The 18,891-nt window shown below is 38.8% G+C and overlaps 3 protein-coding genes across 3 annotated transcripts; 1 reads left to right on the top strand and 2 right to left on the bottom strand.

The window, feature by feature from the left end:
• Positions 1 to 3,789, bottom strand: LOC149098123 (uncharacterized protein KIAA1958-like). The gene has a single exon (XM_089278485.1). It carries the CDS (start codon positions 2,313 to 2,315, stop codon positions 951 to 953), a length of 1,365 nt encoding a protein of 454 aa, XP_089134611.1. The 5' UTR covers positions 2,316 to 3,789; the 3' UTR covers positions 1 to 950.
• A 228-nt stretch (positions 3,790 to 4,017) lies between these two features.
• Positions 4,018 to 6,625, top strand: LOC149098122 (uncharacterized). Its single transcript, XM_089278480.1, has one exon. The coding sequence runs from the start codon at positions 4,018 to 4,020 to the stop codon at positions 5,668 to 5,670; it is 1,653 nt and encodes a 550-aa protein (XP_089134606.1). The 3' UTR covers positions 5,671 to 6,625.
• Positions 6,626 to 7,821: 1,196 nt separating this feature from the next.
• On the bottom strand, positions 7,822 to 16,577 carry LOC110069224 (secreted frizzled-related protein 3-like). Its single transcript, XM_089278505.1, has 5 exons — positions 16,028 to 16,577; positions 12,869 to 12,895; positions 12,583 to 12,633; positions 11,138 to 11,462; positions 7,822 to 10,072 (listed from the first exon to the last, which is right to left on the bottom strand). Exons 1-4 carry the CDS (start codon positions 16,521 to 16,523, stop codon positions 11,140 to 11,142), a joined length of 897 nt encoding a protein of 298 aa, XP_089134631.1. The 5' UTR covers positions 16,524 to 16,577; the 3' UTR covers positions 7,822 to 10,072; positions 11,138 to 11,139.
• Between the last annotated feature and the right edge of the window lie 2,314 nt (positions 16,578 to 18,891).

Raw genomic sequence — 18,891 nt, 5'->3', positions numbered from 1 at the left:
TTTTTTTTTTTTTTTTTTTTTCACTTTTATTAATTTATTTTATTTATTTTTTTGTTTGTGGTTGTTTTGCTTTTTGCGTATATTAAAGTAAGATGTGTTATGTTTATGGTATGATTTTAGTTTCTTTCATGTTTAAAAGGAATTTAATTTATTTTCTTTCACTTTAAACAAAAGTGTATTAGAAAAACAGTGCGACACATGCATGTGGGAAAAAAAAAAAATTGAAATGTCCGTAATAGAAATCAGATTTTATTCACTTCATTTCAGTCTATTGATTTCATTCACAAAAAGTGACAAAAAAAAAACATTTATGAAATGCAGGTCAATGCAGATTTTTTTTTTTTTTTTTTTCTACAATAATATTTTTTTTGGCCCTGAGATTTCTACAGCTTAGCTCCTGTTCAGTAACTACGTTCCCTCGCTACGGTAAATAATCTTTTCTTTCTGACGTAAGCTCTTGCTATAATATATATGGGTTATTGACCAAGCGTGAGGTCAAGATGGCTGGATATTGCCCAAGTTCTTTTTTTTGCGTTTTTATGGACCGAGACGAAGTCGAGGTCCATAAACACGCAAAAAAAGAACGAGGCCAATATCCAGCCATCTTGACCGAACAAGCTTGGTCAATAAAGGATTTATTATATGGGATAAAACACCAAAAAATGATCCGTGTACGTGTTTATTTTCAAGGACTGAAAAGGAAGCCCGTTACATGCAAAAATCAATGGCGCGTTCTCCTTTATCCTAATTGGCTGAATGCAGAAATACAATCATTTGATTGGTTTACATTTTTGACGAGTAAATGTCTAACTGCTGAATCAGAATAAACGAATGTACGAAACCGCTCGAGGCAAATTCGAAAAGTTTTTTTTACCTCAAAAATGTCTAAAATGGCCTAAATTTTCAGCACTTAAGCTCCAAAGAATGTTAAACCATTAGAGTAAGACAGTTCATTTCATCTGGCCGTCGCTTTCGCCGATCCTTGGGCGCTTCGAAGAACTGTCGCTTGGCTCTGTGGTGCAAAGCTGCCCCGACGTAAGCTGGATGTTGAAAGTACAGTTGTTAAAGCTTCCAATCGTTGCTCCTGAGAAAAAACCCGATCCCATCTGGACTGGATTAAAGGTGGCAGACTCAACACTGGTAACAGTAGTGGTGGGACGAGTTGTGGTTTCTGTGCGAGTGGAGATGCTAGAAAGCTGGTTGCTGCTGGAGCGGCTCAGCGCAAGGGACATTCGCCGTTGATGTTCATGCGAGGCCGATTTGTAAGCGTCGAGACTTTTCAGACTGCGATGGCCACTTAACTGTGCCACAAAATTATCTGGGACGTCTGCATCGAGGAGACGTGAAATGCAGGTCTTTCTCACCGAGTGGTTGGTTACTCTGCCCTGTAAACCAACATTTTTCGCAGCGGTGGGGAGAAATTTGCCGATTTCGTTTTTACCAAGCGGACTTCGCATATACCACACGTCGTCATCTGGTTTTCGCTGATGTTTGACTGCGAGGTAAAAGGGGGAATCTGGCTTGTTCATCTCCAAAGGACGACGGCGAGCAAATTCTTTGAAGAATTTAACCGGGCAACGCTCGTTGCCGGTTGCTTGCGCAGTAGGCTGGAAAGCACGAACACTGTATGGCTTGTCTTGGCCTTGACGTGTTTTGGACCCTCGCTCATATCTCCACACAAGAATCTCATTCTCCGTTTCTGGGTCTTTCTCCAAAGTGACGTCTCCCCACTTTAATCGGCGGCTTTCGTCTCGAGCTCTGAACCCAAAGTGAAGGGCAATTATCCACCACAAGGTACGCTGCAAGGCTGTCGGATTGGAGGTCCCAAATTCACCACACTCGAAAAGCTTGTCTTCCTCGGCCTCGGTCAGCTCACGGGCAGCTTGTGGTCTGTTCCCCTTGCCATGTTCCACAACAAGCTGACGGCGCTTGGCACTTAACACTTCTCTGGAGAGTTTGAAGTTGTCTCCGTCAATAATATTTACATTTGAACCTCTTTCGTTCAAGGCGCGTTGGAGACTACGTTGAAAGGACGTCAAACTGACAGGCTCGTACTCTGTGCCGTCCAATTTCTTTGCGGTTTTGAAAAATTTGCACAACAGCAAATTCAGTTCTTCCTGAGGTATGTCACACAGTTCCCTATTCTCGTTTTCTTGTAAACAAAACCGCTTCCATACCTTCATGTCACTTTGTGTTTTTAGTTTTGTGTTTGCCGGTTTTTGTTGCAAAATAAATTCATGAAACTCGTCAACATTTTTGTTTTCTTTGTTTTCTTTCTCGTTGACGCATTCAGTTTTCTCGTTTTCCAGCTCCATCGATAGACACACCACAGGAAATCTTTAACTGTCACGGAAAAGATTTTTCAGGGAAAAACTAAGAAAGAAAATTTTGGTAAACCGGCTTTCGCCTCGGATGAATTTTCCTTGCGGGACAAAGCCCTTATCCCGAGCGGGCAAGATAGCTCCATCTTGCCCGCTCGGGTAGCCAATCACAGCGCGAGATTCGGTTCATCTTGCCCGCTCACGGAGCTAGTCATATAATAAAGAGCAATTTTAACAGCATCCTCGAGTGACTGGTCATGACTTAACGCGATATTTTATCGTGTTGCGTGCTTTTAAAAATGACGTGAAACAAACGATTCGACTGGAAATACAGCATTCTCACAACCCAAGAATTGCTTCGCTTGCAACGTAGTCGGTAATATTCTGACTTCTCAAATTTACTCTTAGAGCGAAGATGACGGCAAAGTGTTTGGTCCATTAGTGTGATGACATTTTTGAGAGAACATACATATCTAAAGTGTTAAATTGAGATCTAATTGCAGTATCTTTATCGCGATATCCATTTTCTCCTTTTCTTTTTCCCTCGTGGAATTTTATCTGTCACCTAGTGGTTCCATTTCACATTTAATTCAGCAAACGAACCCATTTTAATACGTCAAAACAGAGTGACAGTTATTTTCCCCATAACTGAATCCAATCTGTTTATCGCGTTTAGTCAGCTAGAACAACGTTTATCGAAGAACTTTTTTTCCAGAATTGAAATGAAATATTTTTCTTTAATATCTTTCTAGAATATAATGTTATCGAATGCAGTACTGAATTTTTCATGTGGTTTCTTAACCGAAGCTATAACTTTAGAGGAACCCTAATAATTGACGTAGGTAAACAGTGCAAAATTAGAAAAGTCAATCATTTACGAAAACGAAAACATTAACTATGTGCCTTTGGAAGTTTGAAAAGTCCACCGGCTGAATCCGAAGTTGGTTAGTGTCATGGTCATGGTAAACCATGTCGAGATGTATCGTCTTTGTTTTTATTTTACGATATTGCATTCTATATATTTTCAGCTGTCAAATTCGGCTTTGTCTTTACCTCAATAGTTTCAGTATGTGTTTTCTCTTGTTTTCCTTTGTTGCTCTTAAAATCCGTAGAAAATAATTAATAAAAGCGAGAAGCTAAAAGACTCGGACGATCTTTAATTTGCATAACCTTTCAAGTCACTAGATTAATATGGAGCTGTGGCTCAAGCCTCCGGCCACTCACTGAGTTATGTCAGTAAACATCGACTAACAACGACTGATATATAAACTTCTTGTAAACAGAATAATTTATATGTGCCTAAAATAGCGGACAGGATGCTTATCATTGGCTAGAAACAAAACTCTACAATATTTGCTGAAGTAACAACACTATTAAGAAAATTGGCGCACCTGCTGCAGCTGTCATAATGACTATTCAACATAACTGACACCAGCTCTCCGTGTGCAACATTTAATAGGTTTTCTGTTACCGAGACGCCAAATAGGTCCATTCCGTTTGACAGTGGAAGTTTAAAAGCATTGAAAGCAGGTTCCAATATTGTGCGTTATATACAAGAGAGATTAGTTACAAAAATGATAGAATTGGACTAATGAGATACATGTAAGTGCTCTAATACTAATGGACACGAACTTCATACCTTAAATTAAAGGTTTTCGGAATTCGTCTTTGGAAGAAGGAAAGCATTTTTAAAGAAATGTCAAAGCAAGCGGAAAAGGGGATAACACTGCCAGGGAATTCTACGACTAGCGCGAAGTGGTCACAAAAGAAGACAAAGAAAACTGAAAGTAAAAACAAGAAAGCATTTGCAACATTAACATTAGCGCGCAAAGAAAGGAATAAATTTAAATATGCAACAGAAAGTGAAGAAAGAACAACGATACAAAGAACTGCTTCTGGAATTCGTGTATTACCGAAGACAAGAGCTTTCAATGGAAACAAATTTCAAAATGTGGAAAACACGCACGGATTTGAAATGCTGAACCTGTGTTACGAGGAAGGCGATGATGACTGTCTCAGCATGATTTCCATGAATTCTCGGTCATCATCTGCTGCTACGGATTTTCCAGAAGAAGTTAAACTTGAAAATGATAATGATGAACTTTTAAGCTTGGAGAACGTAAATATTGACAATGTCGGTTGGATGAGAACAGCTGCGGCAGAAAGTCGCCAAAGGGATTTAACTCTAGACGGAATTTCAGTTGACAATGGATCTCCAAGGAAACAGGCTACTCAACTACACGTTGAAAATGTTAGCAATGATGATAAAGCTAAAAAATATGACTTTGACTCTTCGAGTGTCGCCGCACAGGCGGAGGCAGAGGGGTCGAGAAAGGAGCCAGAAAATAAGAGCTCTAAAGTCAAAACTGCTTGGCAGTTGAATGAAAAATTCCTCCTGACCGCAGATTTTCCAGCAGAAGTTTGGGAAGAGAAATTAAATAGGAAAGCAACGAATGCAAGAAGAAAATCCTCTGATTTGTTAAACGCAAGTTTTCCACCGTTATCTCTAGTCCCTGGATTAAGGAGAAGTTCATTCCCTAGTTCAACTTCGAGCGCTTTGAAGTTTTCAACTGCAACTCGCGAACTCCCTTCGCTGTCCGGAAGACAGTGTAAAGTACAGCTTCCTTCAAGTTTTCCTGGTGTACCGCCTCCGCTAAGCGCAAGTGATTCTGAAAGCGAATCTTCAGCTGAGGAAAAATCGAATCATTTATTCCGGGATAAAGAACAATTTGTGCGAACATTTGACCAAAATATGCAAAAGAACCACTTAGAAGTTCCTAGTAAAAGGACCAAAAATTTGAGGAACTCCTCTTCAAGATCATCTCCTATTTCAAGTACATCACCGTCACCAATGACATCCACGGAGACCCTTGCGATAAGGGCCGCATCTACGGAATACCTCGCCGCTCGAGTTGTCACGCAACTAAATTCCGCTTTCAAAGAAACTACCATTGAAAGCAACGACAAAGTCACGGCTCGCGAAAATTGCGTCACGCCAAATCTGATGCCACGCAGATACAGTGCTCTATCCTTTCGTCCTAACACAAGCGGTTACCTCGACGAACGGAGAAACTCACTTGTTTTACCGTCCGTTCACAACGAATGCAGCAAGAACTTACCAAATCTAAGCGACGACAAAAGTAAGCGAATGTTTGTAACATTTGACCAACATTTTCCACAGGCTAGCGTTGTTGATTTAAAGGGAAAAGGTGATTTAGCACAAAGATGTCGAGTCATCAATCGCAGATTATCCAGTGAAGACGCCATAGTTAAGGCGATGCTTGACACGAAAATCAAAAAGAAGTCGATGGTTAAGAAATGGGTCATTTCCTCTGCGCAATGTACATAAACTGCATAATTTTCTCAGACCAAAAACACCATGCTATTTCATTCCTACATCAACATGCTTTAAATTTGTAAAAAAAAGTTTTTTACACTGCTCTTAACTCTCAGAAACACAAATTTGTGAAGCGACATAATCATACGAGGAGTCACACTATTGTCAAAGTCTTAGGTTATGTTGTCACTTGGTGACCGAGCCTTAACGGTGCCCGAGTACGATCCTCCCTGGGCACCAATGTGTACAAACCTTTTTACCAAGTACTGTAAATCCTCGAATTAGCGCCCCCTCGAATAAGCGTCCCCTCGAATAAGCGCCTCCCTTCGAATGAGCGCCTCTCCTATTGGCCAAAATTCGAAATAAGTGCCTCCCCTCGAATAAGCGCCCCCTCACCTTCGCCCATTTTGTGGACGAGTACTGAGCCAACAAAGGATGTATAGTTTTCGTCGTGTAGTATTAGATTTGTACATTGTTTCAGTTGGAGAACACGTTAAGTGGACACGTTAAATACTTACGGTGCCGCGATTTAAACTTGAGGATCAGCTTTTTATGTCGATAAACAGCTTATGTTGTTTACGCGGAGATGATGTGTTAAAAAAATGATCATGCCAGGCCACGATTTGGAACTTAAATAAGCGCCCCCTCAATTAAGCGCCCCCATCTTCTCCTAAATTTGAAATAAGCGCCCCGGGCGCTAATCCGCGGATTTACGGTACTCACACCAGAAATCGGGCGAGGTCTCGACTTTGTACTCGCGCACTAAATGGTACTTAGGTATTTGGAGTACTAGTCTCTGAACGTAACACTATTTTGTTGCGGTGCCCAGGCACCACTACTTTGACACCAAGTGTGACCACAGCCTTTTCAGTTAAATAGTTGAGTGCTTAAGTAGAGTTAGACACCTGAGAGATCAGGCGCGGGAAATGTTCAACAGACCCGTAAATAAAACGACTTTTCTCTTCCATCAACCTGTGCGATTTATTTCTGTACAGCTAAACTAACGGCCTTTAGCAGCATACAATATCATAAAATGTCATGCATATCATGAGATCCCAAAATTGCTTGAGAGGGCTTGATAAGGTCCTCAGGGACATTCCCCTGTTGGTTGAAATAGTCAGGGCATTAATTTTGGTTATAATTAAGATCCCTTGTTAAGAGGAGTAGACTTGAGCAATTAATTAGGATACAGGTTAGCCCTAGACGAACAGAAATTAAACTTCTAAAGGATTATTTCATTGCACGGCTTGACCTCAAGATGGTAAACAAGTATTGCAACTATGTATACGTAGAGATCCCTTGCTAAACTATTAACTACTCAGCTATAAATGATTCCGCAATACAAAAACAAAACGAGCTTTTTAAAGTCAATGATACAGAGATGATGTCTACTAAATTTCAGATCCATGACTCCAACATTCAAGCTACACGAATAATTTGTTTAACTTCAGAGCATGTATGGGAACCCTATACATTACACAGAATTTTTGGGTCCGTTGTACATTATCAGCTAATTTCTTGACTAGTATTCAACCAAAGCAATCAAAAATATTCCGTTTTATTAATATCAGTCAAATAAGAAAACGTTCCAATGAATAACAGAAGAAAAAGTCTTATATTCGAGCTGAACGAATTATTATAATTTTTTTATCATTTAATTTTATCTATTTCAAATAGTGTTTGTGTAATTATTTAGTTACACATTTATTTTTTCTCCACGCCAAGTCATGGCATAGTTCAAGAATACAAACCAACAGAGGAAGGGAAATAATAAGAGTGTTTTCAGGGCCAACCAAACAGACCAAAATCCCAATTTTGGACATTGTACTGAATTCAGTTTCAGGCGTTTCCTCCCATTTATCCTCTTCCCCTCTTGGATCCCGTTAAGAAGGCATGATGCTAATTGGTCTTCACCTACAATAACGTTATTTGAGTTACTGTAGATTTGTATCATATAATTTTAAACGAACCCATAAGAAGCTACCACTCCGTTAATCATAGCATGCGAATACAGGCGCGTAGTCCTCTCTTCCTATCGCTTTGAGTGTTATGTTCGGAGAGAGGTGAGGCGGCAGTATTTGCATGCTACGTTAGGAACAAATCTTTTTTCCGTTGTTGTATGGGTCTCGTATGTATTTACACTGTTTACACTGTACCCTCAACAACAATAACAACAATGCTTTATTTACTCTTGACACTTAATACAAATTGCGAAGAAAAAGTACAGTCGAACTCTCAATGACGGATTTCCTTCCATGCTACCATGTTCTCTACTAAGGTTGGTATTTTTAATTCCAATCTCGCGTTGATTCACATACGTATAATTACTTTGTTTCTATTATTTTAAGCATTGTCCACAGTACGCCGGAGAAAGCGCAGATTTATTTCTGGGGTGAGGCCTACTGTCCACACTAATCCGTCACAAAAACAGAGCTTTTCGAAAACGCCCTTCAAACCGGACGAATGCGAAATTGCCGGGTTTTCGTTGTGGGGTGTAGACGGAAAACATTTTTAAAACGAAGCTTTTCGAAAACGATGGCGTAACGATAATCGTGTGATTTCACTGCCCGAGTTTTCCTCAAACACAAATTTAAAATGGCCGCTACGTGATTGTTGCGTTTTTGAATTCCTTCGGCGTTGTGCGGACGGAAAACATTTGATGCGTTTTCAGAGTGAAAACTCTGGTGGGGGGGGGGGGGGGGAGGTTCTCCCAGAAAAATTGGGTGGGGGTGTGCCGCTCGCTTTCCAAAACTCTTACCCTATTTATGACCAAAATCTGCGATTTTCCCTACCCTATTTATGACCTGACCAAAATTCGATACCCTGTTTATGAATACCCTGTTTCAGACCTATCTTATAATTAGTTACCTAGTTCAGACCGATGCTAAAAGGCGTTGTGAAGGGATTTCGCTGATGGTCTTATCGATAATGATGAAAAAGTAGCTTCTTCTAAGAAACATACCCAATTCAAGACTAGAGTGCAAAAACTATACCCTATTTATGACCAAAATGGCCAAAATTGATATACTATTTATGACCAAAACTGCTAAAAAAACCCTACCCTTTGGGGCGGCACATACCTATATAGCCCGGGAGTGAAACCTCTGTTCTCAAATTCCCCCTGTGTAGTGTGGACGGGGCATTAGGCTAGTAACTCTCGACAAACTGAGTCGTTCCTCTGTTGTAGCAAAGTTCAACTATTTAAAGTGGGAACAACAGCAGCTTTTGGAGACAAATTTGGGCTTCCTGCAGGATTTTTTATTGCTTTTTCGTTGATATTTTTGCTCTGCGGTTTTTGCAGCATTTCTAAGAACATACACTATTAATTTTCATATATTTTTATCTAAGAATTTATAGACTAACAAGAAATGTGCAGGGACATTTGAAACTTTGATTAATGTTCCAATGAAGAAAAACATTGTCGTCTTTTATTATAGGTTACTATATTTTTCATTTTATATCTTATTTTATTAATTATTCATTTATTTATTTTACGCAGGACCCATGTTGATAGCAGTTTTTATAACTGAAATGGTCATCCTGCATAAATATGTTTATTTATTTATTATTATTATTATTATTATTATTATTATTATTATTATTATTATTACTTAGTAAGGCGGGGGTTAACCTAAAATTCTGTAAAAAATAACCCGTTTTGTTGTTACCGGAATTTGAATCTTAAGGTATTGAAGTTTTATTTTGAGAATTTCTGTTACTTTAAGTTCAAAGCTCGTTTTCTCAAAGCAAGTCATTTTTGCCTTTGAGGAAAGATATTTTGAGAAGGATTTGTCTAATTGAGCTGAAATTTTCAGGATTTGTTGTTCTAAGTAATTTTTGTGTTTTAGGCATACAACTTCTCCATCCAGTGCATTTTGTCGTAGTTATGCATTGAAACTTATGCTGGATTTCCTGTATCAGATTTAACTGGTCACCATTGTATATGTTTTTAACTTTTCAAAAATCTCTGTGCTTAAAACAGTAAGCTATTCGTTTTCTTTTAAAGAAATGTAAAAATTATTCATTGTGGTCAGTTCTTGTAGGTGTTATCATTTCTCAAGTAAGCCCTCGCATTCCCGAGTAAGTAGCAGATTTAATCAGCCGGTTTCTGGTTACAATACAGTTCTAGGGTACAAAAATATTTTTTTCATAATCTTTGGTCTTTAAGCTTTATAAAAATGTCTACTTTGCCATGGTTTGGAATTAAATCTTACCACGAGAACAGTTTGGAAAAATGGTGTGTTTTTAGCTTAATCCCCGCCTTAATGTCTGGCAAAGTTGAGGGGTTCGTACAAAGAGATTGTTAGAATAATTCTGATGATATTACATCGTGGTCTACCTTATTAATTCAAGAATCAAAAATGTCCATCTGCAATGCACATCGAGTTTAACTGACCGTTCTGCCTTTCGTGCCCTGCAAAGGAAATTATGGCAGAAGTGTTAACAACAACCAAATAATAAGATGATAGCAAAAATGTAGTTTTATTTGCAACTGCAAAGTCCTGCTTCTGTCGTATATTTAAATTTACAAAGGACATACCTTTGTGTACACCTACAGGCCCTAAGAACAAAATTGGGCACTGATTTACAGATTTATGGCTCGGGAAGCCATTACCAATGCTCACTAGAAGTCAAGCAAGTATTTATTGCATGCAAGTACTGACTCATTTATCTTCGCCCCATAAAGGCCATCCCTCGCTTACAAGAAATACTTCGTGGGATCTGCAGTGATTGCAATTTGCACTGTTTTTTTTTTTTTTTTTTTTTTTGATAGATGGAACTTTCCAAAAAGAACTACAGCAGATGGTGATCGACAAATTGAGAAACATAAAGAAGATTGCAATGTTGATATGACTGTATAGATAAGACCTTTATCCAGGTAACGTCTATCACAGGAAAAATGGTGCATGCAGTGAAACTATTCTTATCAGACGTATTAATTCAATCAATAAGTGGTGACTCTTTACCAGGGTTTCAATGGGCTCTAACTGACAGCTGACAATTAGTCAAAATTGTGGCACACGGTCGGTTGAGACATGGCGTGCTTTTTTATCTCATGGCTGAGGTCTGAGATCTGCGGAATTTACTGAGAGCTGAGAAGCAGCAGGCTGAAATTTTAAGTGATAACTGAGAAATCGCCTCAAATTTAGCAGACAAGTGAAGTTTCAACAACCCTTTCTGGCAACTTCCTTATGGCTCTAGCTTCGGTGGCTATAACTTAAGTGGTTAAGTTGAGAGCAGTTGAGTCGTCAAGCTTCATATCAAGTTGTCAAGTTCTGACAGTTGCAATCTTTAATTTCCCCCCACGGATCTTCAGATTCTCGGAAGCCATCAGAATATTGCCAAAAAGAAGTCAAAGAGTAACAAAAACCTTTGAAAAGAAGCAACGGTACAGCGATCTTCACTGTAGTTCACTTCCACTCCAGCAAATATTAGACATTAAGATCTACAAGAACCGTGACAGGAAGTTGGATCGCACCTTTACTCCTTGGAGTTCTTCCTGGTCAGATCAGCTTTCCATGTTTTTAATTTATCCATGAGATGTTTGTCTTGTGGTAGCGTCAAGGCCCATCCTACTTTCAATCCCTTTGAAGGATGTTTATGTCCAAGAATGACATATTCCTTGCCTACCTCGAAGCACGTGTATGTGCTTGCGTTGTCAGAAGTACATTGACCTTGTGACCAGATCTGCGCCCCGTGTGACCGAAACGAGTAGCCATTCTTAAAGATGACTCGAGATACATTGAACCATATAGCATAACCACTGGAAGTTTGATTCATGGACGCAATTCTCCCTTTTATCGCTAGAATAAATTAAGATGGACCGTGTAATAAGTATATTAATCACCATTGCAGTTTATTCCCCCATGACTTAGACACTTCTACACGTGCAAGTTTAGGAGACCTGCAGTGGTAAAACAAGTTTTGCTGGAAGCATTGATATTGTGTATATTCATAGAGGATATTACACGGTGGCGAGAAGATATGAATTTTATGTTCGAGTGGCAAGAGTAATATCTCACTCATTCGCTGCGCTCACTCGTGAGACACTGTTTTTGCCACGAGAACATAAAATCCATATCTTCAAGCTGACGTGTAATGTTCTTTTTATTATATAGACATACTGATGACGGCGTTTTTGACGATTTTCCGAAGATTTCCGACCACTTTCCGAAGATTTCCGAAGATTCTCCAAAACTTGTCCGCAGGTCACGCGAACGTTGCCGAACATTTCCGAAAAATTGCGAAGATTACCGAAGATTTCCGAAGATTACCGGAGTTTTACGAGTGGTGTATTTTCCAGTAAAACACTCGTGTCTATATAATAAAAGAGATTATGGTATATTGTATACATGCCTTTATTTTTCCATCTTCTGGACAATGTGCGTGTAAGCCAGAATTCTAAAATTGGTTGTTAGTTTATCCTTGCTGGTTAAACATTGTACTCCTTTCATAAGAGGGGGCATTGCAACCCCGCAATATTTTGAGTACATGCTGTGATTTATTTTCCTTTCATTTGTCCTCTCGCGTTAAATGGCATGATTTTGCTGCTGCCAATCATGTTTTCTGCAACGTACTCCATGCATCGTGCGTTCCGATCTCAAGTGTCAAAACCTCGCTGACTAAAGAGTACGCCTTGACACTTATTTTAAAACTGGCTAACCACCCAAGAGGTTATATATGAGAATTAATCTAAATAGGTGTTTGAAAAAGTAGCGAGAAGCTCCATTCAGTGATCTGCCTCTTTCAAACGAGTTTTAATTGCGTTCTCCAGGACATTTCTCTTGTCTCTAGTTTTTGTCCCCAGAAGTTCCTGATATTATACGTTTTCTGGTTTTGAATTCAAAGCGTTAAATAACTTCTTGAATTATTGAACACCCTTTTAGGTTTTAGTATGACTGGGTCAAACAAATAAGAACTTACCAAAGTGAAAATTGGCCTTTAAGAAATCTTCTTTGTTTATATTCCGATCAGCTGCAGAAAAATAAATTAGCACTAAGTCTTCTGTTTACAAGAAAAAAAAACAATTACATATACCAAACTAATTATTCATTTGGTAAAGGTAAGATGAATAAACCCCAATGTAATTTTTTTTATTTGTCCATTATATTACATTTGCACTGATTTGTCTATAGTTAGATGTGCTCATGTAACACGTATAATGGGAGGAGAAAATTAATTAAAAGTCATTAGGAAGATCACTACTCACCGTTGGTGGTTGCTGTAGGATCCGGCCCTGGTTGATAGTGAAGTAATAATAAAAGGCGTTACCAGATGTATCGTTATTCATATAGTTTTATAAAACAGATAACTTCCCAAGGCTTCAGCAAGCTACTTTTCCGTTAATCTTATTTGGTCTTAGGAGGGGAGGGAGGGGGGATGGGAGAAAGCTTAAAGTGGCCACCGTGATATCAATCCTTTCTTTAAAAATAAAAACACCATTCAAACAACGGTGGTCAATTTTTGTGATTTTCCTAACAATTGTCAGAGGATACTTTGTTTTGTCACGTTTTCAAAGGGTGTTTTTACATAAATTTTGTGGATATTTTCAGTTACTAATTTTGTATACATACATTTTTCTATCTTTACATTTTCCGAATTCTTTTCACTCAATTTTGGAGGAGCTCCGACCTATTTGAAAAAGTCTTGACATCCAAGACGGGGAATCCAAGATAGCGGAAAATGTTGACACGTGTGACGTCATTATGGTGTTCTCTGACCTCATGATTGGTAGGTGATTATTACTAAAGTAGACACGTTTTGATAGGTTTTACATAAAATAAAAGTTTTATTATTATTGGAGGAGGGGACACAGTGAAAGTGGCCCTTCCTGAGGTTCACACCACGATAAAATTAAAAGAACTAAATAGGTTTAAATATTCCTGATAACACGTAGCATTTTTGTTAATATCCCGTTCTGGTCCTTTTAGCATTGAGTATCACCTTCGGCGGCATTAACGATATTTACAGAACCTATTTAGCGTAACGCAGTGGCTTTCGCAATATGTTGGCTAAACAGACGCACACTATTAACCATTAAGCTGGCGAGCTCGAGGTATCTATCCACTGATAGTTGCCAGGGCGATAGAGACCGAGATGTCAATTTGTTTTGTTTCAACCTACTGGCCGATCTACCAGCAAAAAGTATTCTATTTGTTTGTTTGAGGAACATCGTGAAACTGCTTCATGAAACATACTGCTTTTAGTAAAAAGACCAGCTCCTGGTGCGGTCTATTCAGTAGTGTTGTTGGACGGAGTCTGTGTTCGAGTTTACCTGATCAGTTGGTCAGAGTGGGTTATGCCGTTGTTAGATGAACCAGATGAAGGGTCGACGGAACAAGTGCGAGGTTTTAAGTCTAGCCTAATTGTTCACCATTTCTACAGCATCTCATTTAGTACTAATCTGGACCGAAGTTCGCCCATACGACCAAAGCAACGTCGGGTATATTTCACAAGCAAGTAAAAATTAGTTACAAGAAAGAACGACATTTCTCCCTCATCGCTAATTCTTACTTGCCTGTCGGTTGTATTACAAAACCTTTAATTTGCTTTCAGGTATATTTGCTTACAATTAAGTGACATAATCTTTTAATAATGCACACATGTGCGTCCATAATCTGTAAAATAAAGTTTATCTAGAAGATAACATGGATAACTCACACGTCAGGTGTATTTGTTTAAAAATAAGTTCCATAGCCTTTTAATGATGAATTCGCGTGCAGGAATTTCTAAAGTAGCTTGTCATTATTAATCTTTGCGTCTTAGTAAAACCAACCGATTTAGCTTGACCCAAACAAACAACAATATACTGCATTACCAATCCGTGATGGATATCCTAACATTATGACATCTTTTTTTTCAAGTTTTGGCCAGTACTGCTGAATTGAAGGTTTTAGCAAGTCAAATTTGTGTTAATTGTCCTGGTAGTATGAGACAAATTCTTGATGTATACTTTCTAGGCTTTCCAGCAATGTTAATCGACCAATTATTACCGAACCTATGTTCGTATACAGCGTAACTGTCTCTCGCAATATGTTTGCGGGCTAAGGAGGCACCTGACTATAAGCATTTTGATTATTTGCTTTCGTCAATGATTTTGTCTCAGGCCTATGGGTTAATAGTTGCCCCTTGGAAATTTCATGTTCTAAAAACTAGGAAATTACTTCAGGTTTTTCGAGCCTAAATCTGATACTTAGAATATTAAATTGAGAGGATAGGCCCTAGAAGGAAATACAGTATCGATATGATAGAGGATCACTAGAACAAGCGCGAGGGTTTTACGTGCAGTCTAATTATATCTTTTTTTGAACAGGACTTAGTTTACTCTGCGTTAACTGACATATTGCGTAATCTGTAGATCAACGTTCGTTCAGAAGGCAGTTTCCACTTGAACTATATTTGCTTAAATCTAAGTACCACGACCTTTTAATGATACATACGCGTGTAGGAATTTCTAAAGTAGCTTGTTATTAATGCTTTTTGTGCTTGGTTCATTGTTCAATTTAATTTAATCCTCACGGATCCTCAATTGAGCCCAATCGAACAACAATGTAATGACTAACCATTCCGAGAAGGAACTCTTATCGAATGGTGAATGTTCTGATGGTAAATTCCATGCTTACAAAGACAAGTTAGACCGAAAAAACACGAGGTTGTAAAACAGCTAAAATGTTTCGAGATTTAACCCACTGGGTGAGCGGGCAGAATGATCCAAATCCTGCGCTGTGATTGGCCCGAGCGGGCGAGATGGCGCTATATTGCTCGCTCAGTATTACTCGCTGTTTCCCCGCAATAAAATGGCTTCTTTTATGTCAAGTAAAAGGAGTATTCTATAAACCAAGCTGGATGCTGGCGTCGTCCCTTTTTGCGTGTTTATGGAATTTGACTCCGTCTCGGTCCCTGCACCCCCCACCCCCCACCCCTCCCCCAAGAAAAAGAACGAGGACAATATCCAGCAATTGGCCAATAACCCAAAGGTATATATGTCGTCACAAACATTGCAATGGCTTTTCTTAAACTTTCCTATTATTTAAAGAAAGCAGAGTTGTAAAAATTTCAGGGTTTTTCTGATTAAATAAGCAAACATCATGTTGTTTCAACGCAGATTCGTTTTACTTGTTTTGGATGGGTCAATTTGATGAAGAGTTAGCTTAACTAAAATTATTTTCATCAATATGAACTGGACCATATTGAATTGTTCTTTGCGATGCATTGCTAACGTTCCTAACGAATAGTGTTATTCCCCATTTAATTAAGTAGAAACAAGTTAAAATACTATAGGCAATATTCACTTGAAAGGTTAACTGCAAATCGCTAGATCAAGTGGTCAGATAGTTATTTGAAAGTGAAGCGTGTAAACAGAACTCACTTGTAGGATGCATGAAAGCTCTTGGAGTCAGACAGATGCCCTTGTCGTAGACCTCAAGCTTTTCGCACTCAAACTCAGGAAAAGCCTTGAAAGGAAACTTCTCTCCAGTAATGGATTCCACCGCTGCTTTGCAGTCACTCCTCACTTTTTCACAAACTGAGCGGCAAGGGTTTATGGTTTTCTTGATTTCCTGGTCCTCAACACATATGGGAAGATACAGCGAGCAGACAAAGAAGAGCAAATCTTCTGAGCAAACAACTTCGTTGATCCGCTGCGCCAAATCCCACAACGTGCGGTTCACGGAGGATTGTGTGTCGTGCTCAAAGTTGTTCGGCAAACGAGTGCGATTATATGGCAGGGATTTGCACAGGCCGATCTGGATTTCTTCACATTGATGTTGATTTGAAGAAACTGGATTTCCATCGCTGTAGAATGGAGCAACGCACAGCAACAAATATACCACGAATGCGTTCATTTTGGACTCATGATGTCTCATGAATGCCGCACGTCTCTTGTCACGAGCGATACGTGTGTAGCCTTAAAGGTCACGACTTGCATGCGGGTATTATTTTCCTCAGTTATTTAGTGTCATCTAATCGACGAAAAGAGTTGCCAACGTAAACATCTACTTTTCGAAAATCCGCGTTAGTACCAGTGAGCAGAATTTTAATTAGTTAAAACTTATTTGGTGAAATTCTTAAAGACGTTTCTTGAGATTATTCTCAGTTTGAGTTAGGGGATACGAAATCTAAACAGGAAAAGTTATCCATGACTAAGTTAACTCGTTAATTTTTCAGAAAACGTTAATACACCCGCGCAATTCAACAAATTCGTCCTAAGTTTGAACAGATGAGACCAGAGGGGTGATGGTGATATGGAATAAAGTGAAATGATTTCGCCCTTTTCGGGCTAAAATTATACCATATTCATTCATTAGCGGAATTCGCTTCAAGCAGTAACGAAACAGAGAAAACTGAGCCCATGTACCGCAGCAGATGCGTAATTAGGAAACAGAGATTTACAGTTAGGTACGGGTCAGGAATTCACATAAGTATGCATTTCGATGGATTCTCATCTTCTGCCTCATGCATGTGTCATGCATGTATCAAATGGACTAAATTCACAATTGTTTTTCTAACCTGTCAATTTGTTCTTTCCTAGTGTTTTTCTTTATTTCAAAAATTGGAAATACGTGTGGTATAGTTTTATTCCGTGTTTCTCACAGCATAAAAATACAGATTTGTAGAAAATTAAAAATGGCTTAAATCTCTTTAAAGATGGTATCCAACTTTATTATGCTGTAAAGCTGACATTTTAAATTTCCGCTAGCGTGCGTAAAATTGACGTAAGCTGGCTAAAGGCATATTTTTAGTAATTAACTTAAAGCAAAACGTACTTACAATTCGCTTGAAAATGCTAGTCTCTCAAGAAAGCCGTTTAAACTTCAGCATATGCTAATTTAAGTTCGGCTTTAAAAAACATAAAAGTATCTTGAGAATTAGAAGTTTTTATCGACGGCATTAGGCCAGCCTGACACCGCATTAAAGTTAATACTTCTTACTGTGTCGTTCACTTGACCGGATTTATTCATTTATTTTCATCATTATTGGGAAACATTTTTAATATTTCATATTCATCGAATATTTGATCTCTGGTTAAGTACAAAAGATCTTCACTTTTTTCTCAATGAAGTATAAATCAGTGGTAGGTTGCAAGCTTTAGGATAGAATACAATTTACAATTTTAATTGATAAAAATTGAAAAGACGTTTGTCAGTTGGGTTCTAATCTCATAAAATACGTTTTATAACCGAGCACGACTCTTTTTTTCCTCGGATATTATTGTCGTGAGATATTTTTATCCAATTGGTCGCCGGTGATCAATTGGATAAAAATACATCTGAGAAAAAATAAGTCGTACTTGGTTATGAAATATACTTTATGAGATTGGAACGCAACCAAAAAACGCCTTTTCAATATTTTTTAAACATTCCTTTGCCTTTGTTTTGGGTCTTCGATTTCAAATGATTCCGACTTCTTTTCATCTACTGCCTGTGAAATGAAATGCTTGTGAATGCACGTGTGTTAACATCCAAAAATTTGACCCACAATACACAAAGTATGATACTGCATGTAGAGCGTTTTCACATGACATCACGGCAGCCTTATTGGTGTTCCAAAACAATGAAACTGCGGCCATGTTGTTGTCCTAAACCAATCCTGTGGGTGTTGAACTCTTTTCTTATGTAAGCACTTTCTTTTGTTTTAGTAAACTTCGATGGCTACTGGTCAAGTGCGTGAAAACGCTCTATATTCTAGCAGTATCATTAACTCAATGTGTTGTCACGTGACATCTACTTCCTCGTGAGACCCTCCACGGGGAACACGCGTGGGGAGGGGCTGTCTAACCCTCACGCCATCCCTCCTCCCTCCCTTCTCCCCATCTATTTTTAAGTACAGTTTTAATTCAAACAAATAAATACTAAATGATTAATAAAGGTCTTTGTTCATAGTTTTAAACAGACGTTGAAACTTGCAAGGTAATCATAGGGTTAAAAACTGTCCCAATAATAAAAACGAACAATACAATCTGTTTGAAATCAGAGACATCTGATCCAGTACAGTCTGTGAAATCAGAGACATCTACTTACAAAGCACTTCTTAAACCTTTCTGTTTTAACCCACGAGACCTGGTAAGGATGCATCCTATCGCGCAGGGTCTTGTTCTTACGTGGTGGGAGAAGATCCTGCAAGAGATGCGAGGGAGTGTCCGCAAGACTATTCCACAGCTTCAAATCCCTTTCTAACGAACAGGGATGGATCTAGGGGAGGATGCAGGGGGTGCGCAACCCCCCCCCCCCCCCC

This window comes from Orbicella faveolata, unplaced genomic scaffold (assembly GCF_042242905.1).
Source record: "Orbicella faveolata isolate gen_17 unplaced genomic scaffold, um_ofav_v1 contig_46, whole genome shotgun sequence".
In the NCBI taxonomy this organism is placed as follows: domain Eukaryota; kingdom Metazoa; phylum Cnidaria; class Anthozoa; order Scleractinia; family Merulinidae; genus Orbicella; species Orbicella faveolata.
This window is presented reverse-complemented; position numbering and strand designations above follow the sequence as displayed.

Coding starts and splice junctions, on each gene's coding strand:
- LOC149098123 (XM_089278485.1), bottom strand. CDS start 2,315: ATGGAGCTGGAAAACGAGAAAACTGAATGCGTCAACGAGAAAGAAAAC.
- LOC110069224 (XM_089278505.1), bottom strand. CDS start 16,523: ATGAGACATCATGAGTCCAAAATGAACGCATTCGTGGTATATTTGTTG. Junction 12,896..16,027: donor AGCTTTCATGCATCCTACAA/GTGAGTTCTGTT, acceptor ACTATCAACCAG/GGCCGGATCCTACAGCAACC. Junction 12,634..12,868: donor TCCTACAGCAACCACCAACG/GTGAGTAGTGAT, acceptor ATTTTTCTGCAG/CTGATCGGAATATAAACAAA.
- LOC149098122 (XM_089278480.1), top strand. CDS start 4,018: ATGTCAAAGCAAGCGGAAAAGGGGATAACACTGCCAGGGAATTCTACG.